This window comes from Nicotiana attenuata, unplaced genomic scaffold (assembly GCF_001879085.1).
Source record: "Nicotiana attenuata strain UT unplaced genomic scaffold, NIATTr2, whole genome shotgun sequence".
Classification (NCBI taxonomy): domain Eukaryota; kingdom Viridiplantae; phylum Streptophyta; class Magnoliopsida; order Solanales; family Solanaceae; genus Nicotiana; species Nicotiana attenuata.
The window spans coordinates 1546263-1556742 of record NW_017670241.1 but is presented as its reverse complement, the minus strand read 5'-3'; the positions used below and the strand labels follow the sequence as shown (position 1 = coordinate 1556742).

Here is a 10480-nt window from a genome sequence, read left to right as displayed (position 1 = left end):
TTTTATTAAAGTAAGAAATTAAAAATATTCTTAGAAGGATTTTGAATTTTTTTCATGCTTATCGCTTATTCTTTGAAACTTGAAAGCAGATTCAATGAAAAAATTATCTTTGTTACCAACTTGCTTGATTCCAAAACTTAATTTTGACAATATATGCAGGTTATTAATATTGGTGGGTTGTTCGATTGATGAAATTGTGTTCATCAGCTCATTGCTTCAGAAATTTGTAAGTTTTCATCTTGTCTTTCGAAAAATTAAATAGTTATATCGTTATTGCTGTGTTGTTGATTGAGGGGCATGGTTTTCCCAATAGAAATTAATTAAATTATGTGTAGTAAATTCCAGATGAAATTAAATTGAACTAAATCTTGTTTGTAGGAATTCTTCATCAATCTTTTGTGCCAAGATGGATAAGTTTGTCACAAGATCAAAAGTTGGGCAACCAAGTTCTAGTTCTACTCATCCATCTGTTGCGTCATCCGTAGCCCCGGAAATTCAAAGGGATATATCTCTTTCAGATCATAATTTAGGATCTCCCAATACTGACCCGGGGGATAGGAAGTCCATTGCAGAATATAGCCCTAATATACGAGATAAAATTAGAAGATATTATATTCAAATGGGACCTTGCCAGCCTACGAGTCATGATTTTCCTAAAACTAAGTTTGGGACGACAATGCGTCAGTTTTATCATGGTTGGTTTAAGGGTCAACATTCAAAGTGGTTGGAGTACAGTATATCAAAAGATGCTTCATATTGTTTGTGTTGTTATTCGTTCAAAAATGAACATGAAATTCATGGAAATACGGGGGATGCTTTTACAAAAAATGGCTTTAAAGGTTGGAACAAGGCTATAGAAAGATTTAAAGTTCATGTTGGAGAGGTAAATAGCATCCACAACAAGTGTTTCAATAGGATGATTGATTTAATGAATCAATCACAATCAATTCGCACTTCTTTTGAAAAGCAATCCGAGAAAGAAAAAAGTGAGTCTCGACGTCGCTTGAGTGCTTCAATTGATGTGGCTAGGTTACTTTTGAGACTAGGATTGCCATTTCGTGGGCACGATGAGAGTCAATCTTCTACAAATAGAGGTATCTTTCTTGAACTCTTGCAATGGTATGGAGATATTGATCCGGATATTGGAAATATTATATTAGAAAATGCTCCAAAAAATGAAATGATGTGTTCCCCAATGATTCAGAAAGATATTGTTGATGCTTGTGCAAAGAAACAATCAAAGCTATCATTGAATACTTGGATGGGGATTTTTTCGGGGTACTATTCGATGAATCAAAGGATATATCACACAAGGAGCAAATGGCACTTGTTTTGAGATATGCTAACAAAGAAGGCGAAGTAATTGAGAGATTTGTTGGTATTGTTCATGTCAATGATACATCTGCTCAATCATTGAAGAAGGAAATCGACTCTTTTCTTTCGTATCACTCATTAAGTCCATCTCAAATACGTGGGCAAGGTTATGATGGAGCTAGTAACATGCAAGGAGAGCTACGTGGTCTTAAGACTTTGATTCTGAGTGAAACTCCATCGGTGTATTGCATTCATTGTTTTGCTCACCAATTGCAGTTAACACTCGTGGCTCTTGCAAAGAAGCATTCAGATATAGATGACTTTTTTTGTATAGTTACTAATATGTTAAATATTGTTGGATCATCTTTTAAGCACAGGGATTTGCTTCGACAACATCAAGCTGAAAAATTAGAGGAGTTGCTCATATCAGGTGTAGTGCATACTGGACGAGGACTAAATCAAGAACGTGGGCTTCAACGACCAGGTGATACTCGTTGGGGTTCTCATTATAGAATGTTAGATAACCTCATTGTCCTATTTTCATCAATTATTCATGTTCTTGAATTTGTTGCTCGTGAGGGTCCAAATTATGCCGATAGACATGTTGCTGAAAGTCTTATGACTAAGATTAAGGAATTTGAATTTATTTTTATGTTGCACTTGATGTGGAAAGTTCTAATGATGACAAATGATTTGAGCTCCTCATTACAAAAGATGGATCAAGATATTGTCAATGCTATGGGACTCCTCACTCATACAAAGCAAAGATTACAAAGGATGAGGAATAGTGAATTTCAATCATTAATGGATGATGTCTCTTCATTCTGTGATAAACATGAGATAATGATCCCGAAGATGGATGCTCTCTATTTTCCTGGGAAGTCAAAGCGTAGAGCTCTTGATGTTGCATACTCTCATTACTTGCATGTTGAGATATTTAATGGTGTTATTGATTTGCATCTTCAAGAGCTTAGAAGTCATTTTGATGCCGTGAGTACCGACTTACTTCTCGGTATGGCTAGTTTAAATCCACTTAATTCATTTGGTAATTTTGATAAGAACAGGATAATGAAGTTGGCTGAATATTATCCGAATGAGTTTGATAGCAACAAGCTCCGGGATCTTAGTTTCCGGCTTGATAGTTTTATAGTTTATGCTCGTGGTCATGGTAAGAGGTTCTTCAACATGAAGGGAATTAGTGACCTTTCTAAATATTTGGTTAAGTCAGACCTGCATCAAACTTGGCCACTGGTGTATTTACTTATCAAGTTGACTCTCATTCTTCCTGTTGCTACCGCTTCTGTGGAACGTGCTTTCTCATCCATGAACTACATAAAAAATGAGATTCGTAATAGCATAGGTGATGAATTTTTAAATAGTTGTTTAGTTTGCTATGTAGAGCGTAAGATATTCTCAACTGTGAACAACGATGCCATTATTCATCGTTTTCAACATATGAAAAGTCGTCGATCACAGTTGTGAATTGTGAATAGAAGTCCTTTTGGTAATGATAATACTATTAGTAGTTCATTATGACTTGTGACTAAAAGTATTTGTTGGTAATGATAATATTATTAGTAGTTTTCACAATAAATCTTTTACTCTTGCATTCGAATAATTGTGCACTTATACTATGCGATTGATAACACCTTTATGTTAAAGGAAGTGAGCACCCACAACCTTAAAATCCTAGATCCGCCACTGTATAGGCATGCTTTCTAATTACTGGCCCGAATTAAATCCTATAGGCATGATATCTAGGTTTGAGACTTATTTTAATCCTATAGGCATGATATCTATTACTGAATTGATTTAAATCCTATAGGCATGATATCTATCATGCAGTACAAGGGCAGAAATTGTACACATTACCAGCCAACAATTGAATCAAACATTGAGGTCCTATAGGCATGATTGCTAACACATATTGATGCGTCATATAGGCAGGAATTCTAATGTACACACCATATAAAAAGCGTACGAGTTTAAGCAGAATTGACATCACCAATGAAAGTCTTATAGGCAGGATTTTTAATACACATTGTAGAACTTAACAGTTTTGACAAATGAGCAGAATTAATAGCATAGATGAAACCAGATTAATAGCATAAAGGAAATAAGAAATCTCCCCCGATTTTACTAAATACCCAGAATCTGTTTATTACAAAGTTATTACAGACCGGATAATGAATATAACAGTAATAAAAATACACTATAGGGAGCCTTCATCAGGCCCAAATAAACCTGGGAACCAGGCCTTCAAACCAATCACCTTCGAAACTTATTATACAGGTACACCATAGCCAAATACGAGTGATTCACTTATAGCCCATGTAGAATTATGCTTCCAGTGTGTCAAAGTTCCCAAGGGCCTTAGGGACCCAGGGCAATGCTCACACCGGAACCACATATTCAGAAATGATTCAACAGAGATTGGGAGCCTGTTCCTAGTGCGTCAGAGTTCACAAGAGTCTCACATGGACCCCGAGCAGTGCTTGCACTAAGGTGGTTGAGGATAGACGCTAAAGGACTAAGGCTGGGAGTTTTTCTTTTAAAAGAGTAACAACATACAAAGGAGGTAGAGGCAGTTTAAAACAATTTTTGATTTTAGAAGCGAACAAAGTTTACAAAATAGAACTTGTACGCAGGATTACATTGTGAGAACAAGCAAGGTTCATGCTCAAACACACAACCTAAATAAGTTGAAATTTGGAAAAAACAGTCTAGTTAAGCTAGGTGTTTAATGCTAGCATTTGGGACAACCAAACAATCCGAACACTAACATGAATTTCAAACATGTAGAAAGCATATTATCAAAACATATAAACAACAGAACAAAAAGCCTAGTAACAATACAAGTTCAAAGGCATAAGATTGATTGGCTACTTAATCTTCTAACATTGTCCTAAAAGTACTCAAATTCATACTAGGTTCAGAACACACAAGAGGCAGATTGAGCATATTTTCTTTAGAGGATTCATATTATTCAAAACAATTAATCTAAATTAACAGTGTTAACCATAGGTTTAGAAGAAAAGCATGTAGATAGGCGGAATCATGCTTAGAGAGGGATTTTAGACACGCTGGATTATAGACTCAGATCATGACACATAAAAAAATGGTATGATAAAGGATAGTCACTCACCAGTTAAGCGAGTAAAACCAAAATAATACCATGAAGTTGAGAGTCCAGAATGTTTGGCCTTGGCTTTCCGCCGGGCAAGACCAGTAGTAAGCGAGAGAACAGAGATAGTATAGAACCAAAAACTTTAAATTTTAGTGAGAGTCTATAGAGTTCGAGTCTGTCTAAAGGGGAAAGGGAGAAGGGTTTAAATAGTATTCAATTAGGCGAGCAAATACGGAAAGAAATCAAACACACATAAGTAAGGAAAGAAATTAATCACAGAATCAATTGAAGTCTAGTTTTAGGAAATATAATACAAAGTTCAGTAAATTATCAGGGAATAATGACGTGTAATTAGGCGAGTAACACATAGAATAAGGAAAATATAATATGGAATCAATTAACAATCAGTTTCAGGAAAAATAAGGTAAATGAATAAGAAAACACGGTTTGATTAAATAAGGAAAATATTAGTCCTATATGAGAAAGGAAAGAGTATCGGAAAATCAGTACAAGTTTCGAACCCTAGTTTTAGGTTAACCTTCACAAAATCGGCAGAAAAATAAGGCAATGGATCACATAATGCATACAGTAAATGTAGACAGAAGATTATTCAAAAAAGAAAACCAGAATCGGACCAGATTTGGTTCAATCAAAGATCTGAAACCCTTATTTTAGGTAAACCACAAATCGATAAAAAATAAAGGCAAAGAATCATATATTTTAATTGAATGAACATAGACAGGAGGTTATTCCGAAGAAACATAAGACCGAACAAGATTTGGTTCAATTAAAGAAGATCTGAAACCCCAATTTAGGTAAGTAAAGGAATTAACAGAAATAAGCAGATTCATGCGTAATGGAGTGAATATAGACGAGGTAATGCTAAAAATCAAAGTTTGAACCAGTTGAGGTTCGAATCAAAGAGAATATGAAACCCTAACCTTTTCGGCTAAGTAAGAATCCACAAGAGATTCGTAAAACAACCATACTCACAAGGAACATGGGATGAACACAGACAAAATACACAATAGGTTAAGGATTTTGAACCAGATTTGGTTTGAATCTCTTAAGATCCGCTTGCCATTTTAGGCAAGCCATTAGGAAATACCAAAACTGGGTAGCCAGTAAGGAGAAGGGGCCAAAAGGTAAGGAATCATCGATTGATTCCATTTTTTGGGTTTAGAATCAGGGAGGTTTGCCTGACGGCGCTAGGGTTTTGAGAGGAAGAAGATGAAGGAGAGGGAGTGTATAGAGACAGCGGGTTGGGGTTAAAATGATTAGGGTTTGGGCGGATGGGTGTAATTAAAAGGGGTGAGGTGATATGAGCCGTTGATCTTGAGAGATCAACGGCTGTGATATAAAAGGGAATTGGGTCGGGGTTTTAAACGGGTATGGGTCTGGGTATTGGGTATTTAATGTGGGCTGGTGTATTGGGCTAGGGTAATTGGGTAGTATAGGTAATTGGGCTAGATCCGAATTGGGGTTTTAGGGGGCTATATTTTAAATACCCAATTCAACCAATAAATAATTTGTAAAAAATAATTAATAAATAACAAAAATATCACTTGTGCATGAAAATGATTTAAAATAATTACTTAACATAATAAAAATATAAAAAGTTATTTTCTGTATAAATAATGTAATTATACATGCATATGGGCTATTATTGCAAAATGTGCAATTTAGCCTAAGGATGCAAAATACAATTATAATAAGTATATATAAAAATATTTGAAGCTTAATATGAATATAAAATGATAAAAAATTAAATAATAAATCAATATAAAATTATTTGTGATGCAATTAATAATTATTTATATAAAAATGCAGGCATAAATTGATTAATAGCCTTTAAAAATTATGAAAAAAGTACTTGGTGATGCTGATGCACTATTTTGAAGGTATATATGTGTATTTGAGAGATATGAGGGAAAAATTGGGTATCAACAGTATCCGCCTAATTTGAGCCGTAGTTGTATGCTTCACACATGCATACACATTATCATAATATTTTATTAGTCCAGGAATCTGTGATTTATATCCATTGACTGTATACATGTATTCATGTATATGCTTTCGGTGTTATGGACTAGTTCGACAGCACGTGAGTTGTCCGTGCGGGTTGAGTTGATTGTGGTACGTGAGTTGTCCGTGTGGTTTTTATAGCACGTGAGTTGTTCATGCAGTGTTGGATAAGGATCCATCCCCCTGGGTTCGTCCACTCATGTTTCTCCTTGATGACGTACACGCGCTTATGGAATATTTATAAGTGTTGGGTTTTTGTGTATCCTCTCTATATGCAAACTCCTTGAGTGTATACATAATTTCTACTGCATATCTCCTCTATATGTTATCCTTGGAATTATATACATGCCCTTTTTACACATATCTTCTCTATATGCTGCTTAGTTGATAAAAGGATACTCAGTATATATCTTCTCTATATGTCTCTCTCTCTCTATGTAACTTGATTTGTCAATATATATATATATCTTTTCTATATGCCGAACTGTTGTTCCGATTTGATGCTAATGCATATATTCTTTATTGCACTATGCCTTATTTGTATTATATGAGTATATCCCGGCATTGTTTTCGCGTTTGTTCATATTCATGACTTGCATAGATTTATCATGTGAGTATAATTGGTGATTCTTGCCACAACCTCTTTGAGGTTAGTCAAGATACTTACTAAGAACATAGGTCAGTTGTAATCATACTATACTCTGCACTTAATTATGTGATTTGGGAGTTGGACCAAGTTGAGCTGTTGGTGATTATTGTTTTGCTACGGAGAACAAGGTAGAGATGCACCCTGATCGTAATCCCTAGAATCTCCTTCTATCATTTTAATACTATATTTGATTCAGGCTACTCTTTGGATTTTCAGAATCATATTCTTGTATTAGAGCTCATGACTTTGTATTACTAGTTCTAGGGGATTTATGTATTATCGTAGTCTTTATATTTATTTCGTAATTTGTTATCATGTATCATTATTGCTTTATGATTGGTTTGCCTAGTAAGTGGGTTAGGTTCTATTACGACCACTGGGAGTTTTTGGTCGTGAGAAGTTGGTATCAGAGCCCTACGTTCATAGGTTCTATGGGTCATGAGCAAGGTTAGTAGAGTCCCCCAGGTCACTACAGAGACATTTGTACTTTTCTTCGAGAGACTACCAAATTGTTAGGAAAAATGTCTCTTTCATTTATTCGTGCAGACTGCTTTATCTTGATGTTTGAACCAGTGTCCCAGGCCAAGGCTGGGAGGGGCTGAGGTCGAGGCAAAGGAAGAGGCGGAGCATGTGTCACAGATAGAGGCCCCGCTAGAGTAGCTACTATGGTGCAACTAGTACCTCCTGTTGAGCAGCAACTTCTGAATTTTGTTGAGCCGGTGGGACCAACTCAGGCACCGGATGGACTTCTGGCTACACCGGGTCTTCAAGAGACTTTGGCTCAAATTCTAAGTGTGTACTAAAATTTTGCTCAGGCGAGCATGACTCCAATTGCACCAGCTACCTCACAAGTTGGGGGAGTAGCTCAGACTCTCTCGACACACACACTAGATCATCTAGCTCAGGGTTATCAAACAGTAGGGGTTCTGCCGGTGCAACCAGTCATTACAACTAAGACTGAGATTAGACCATCCTTGACCGCTGAAGAGCAGAAGAGGCAAGAGATATTTTAGAGACATCGTCCTCCTCATTTAGGTGGAGACTCTACTGAGGATGCACAAAGTTGTCTTGATCAGTGTCAGCAAATTCTATGCACTTTGGGTCTAGCTGACTCAAATGGGGCTGACAGGACCAACCTACAAATGGTGGAAGACTTGTGAGTTGAGTAGGCCAACTGGCACAACACCACTTACATAGCCTCAGTTCTCAGTTCTCTTCTTAGAGAAATTCATCCCACGGACTCGCAGAGATGAGTTGCATAGTGAGTTTGAGCATCAACGCTAGGAGGGTATGACCGTGACTCAGTATGAGATGAGGTGCGCAGAGCTGGCATGTCACACTGCATTCTTGATACCTATTGAGAGAGAGAGGGTAATGAGGTTCATTGAGGTCTCAACTTTGGTATCTGATATGGGATGACCCGAGAGGCCGAGACTGATACTAGTTTTCATTAGGTTGTGAATCTTGCTAGGTGGTTGGAGCATATTCCCATGTAGGAGAGAAAGGAGCGGGGTTTTAAGAGAGCCCTATGGTTCATGTTGTTTCGATTCATCTGGAGGTCAGGGACATCACAGTAGAGGTCGTCCTTTCAGGCTTGTTCAGTATGCTCTGCAGGTTCATCGTGATTCTTCAGTCACCATAATTCATACAGTGCTCGTCCAGGTCAGTCATCTTACATTGAATTTATAGCATAGAGTTCACATCGTACTTTATCCGTTTAGGGTTTTCGGGCGGGTATTCGGGTTCCCAAGGGCAGTCATAGAACCAAGAGCATCGTCAGAGGAGGGGTTTTATTGAGTGTTGAGACTTTAGTCATCTCAAGATGGATTGACTCAAACTTCTAAGCAGTACACTGCACTAGGGTACCAAGCACATTGTTCTAGTACTAGCAGCTACACCACCCGCACAACCATTTAGGGGTGGACCCCAATCTGTTCGAGGCTGCCTAAGAGGGGAAAGTCATTTAGGAGGAGGGCTGTCCTTTTGATATACATTTCCGGCTAGGCTAGTGGCAGTTACTTCAGATGTCATGATCACATGTATTGTTTCAATATGCCACAGGGTGATTCAAAATTATTTGACTCTAGTTCCACTTATTCTTATGTGTCATAGTACTTTTCTTCTTATTTGGATATGCCTCGCGGTTCCCTTGATATTCTTGTACATGTATCTACACCTGTTGGTAATTCTATTATGGTAAATTGTGTGTATCGTTCTCGTGCAGTTACATTGGGGGTTATGACACTAAAGTTGATTTTATATTACTTAATATTGATTTTGAGGTAATTTTAGGTTTGGACTGGTTATCTCTGTATCATGCTATTCTTGATTGCCACGCTATGATCGTAATGTTGGCTATGTCGGGGTTGCCAAGGTTAAGATGGAGGTGTTCACATGGTCACACTCCTAGTAGGGTAATTTTATTTTTGAAGGCTCAACGGATGGTTGAGAAAGGATGTTTGGTGTATTTAACGTTTGTGAGAGATGTTAGTATTGATACTCCTACTGTTGAGTCAGTTCCAGTAATGAGGGAGTTCCCAATGTGTTTCCTGCAGACCTACCGAGCATGCCACCCGGTAGGGATATTAATTTTGGTATTGATTTGGTGCCAGTAACTCAACCCATTTCTATTCCGCCTTATCGTATGTCAACAGTGGAGTTGATGGAATTGAAGGAAGAATTGCGGGAGTTGTTGGATAAGGGTTTCATCAAACCTAGTATTTCACCTTGGGTTGCACCTGTACTACTTTTGAAGAAGAAAGATGGTTCCATGAGGAGTGCATTGACTATAAGAAATTGACTACAAGAAATAAGATGGTTCCAACCTTATTTGGATTCTTTTGTCATTGAGTTCATTGATGATATCTTGGTATGTTCCCACACTAGGGAGGAACACGAGCAACATTTGAGGATCGTTCTTCAGATTGTGAGGGAGAAGAAGTTGTACGCTAAGTTCTTGAAGTTTGAGCTTTAATTGGATTTGGTGGCATTCTTAAGCCACGTGGTGTATAGTGTTGGGATCAAGGTGGATCCGAAGAAGATTGAGACTTTTCAGAGTTGGCCTATACATTCTACCGCTACTGAGATCAGGCGTTTCCTAAGTTTTGATGGGTACTATCTTTTCTTCGTGGAGGGTTTCTCATCTATTGCAGCTCCATTGACCAAGTTGACTCAGAACAGTGCTTTATTCAAATGGTCGGATGAGTGCGAGGAGATCTTTCAGAAGCTCAAGAGTGCTTTGACTACAACTCCAGTTTTGGCATTGCCTTCAAGATTGGGGTTGTACGTGGTTTATAGTGATTCTTCATAGGTTGGTCTTGGGTGTGTGTTGATGCAAGATGGTAGGGTGATTTCTTATGCATCAC

General features: G+C 37.5%; 1 protein-coding gene across 1 annotated transcript; it reads left to right on the top strand.

Moving 5' to 3' along the window:
• The first annotated feature begins 406 nt into the window (after positions 1-406).
• Positions 407-2796, top strand: LOC109236496 (zinc finger MYM-type protein 1-like). Its single transcript, XM_019402687.1, has 2 exons — positions 407-1094; positions 1232-2796. Exons 1-2 carry the CDS (start codon positions 407-409, stop codon positions 2794-2796), a joined length of 2253 nt encoding a protein of 750 aa, XP_019258232.1.
• Positions 2797-10480: the final 7684 nt, after the last annotated feature.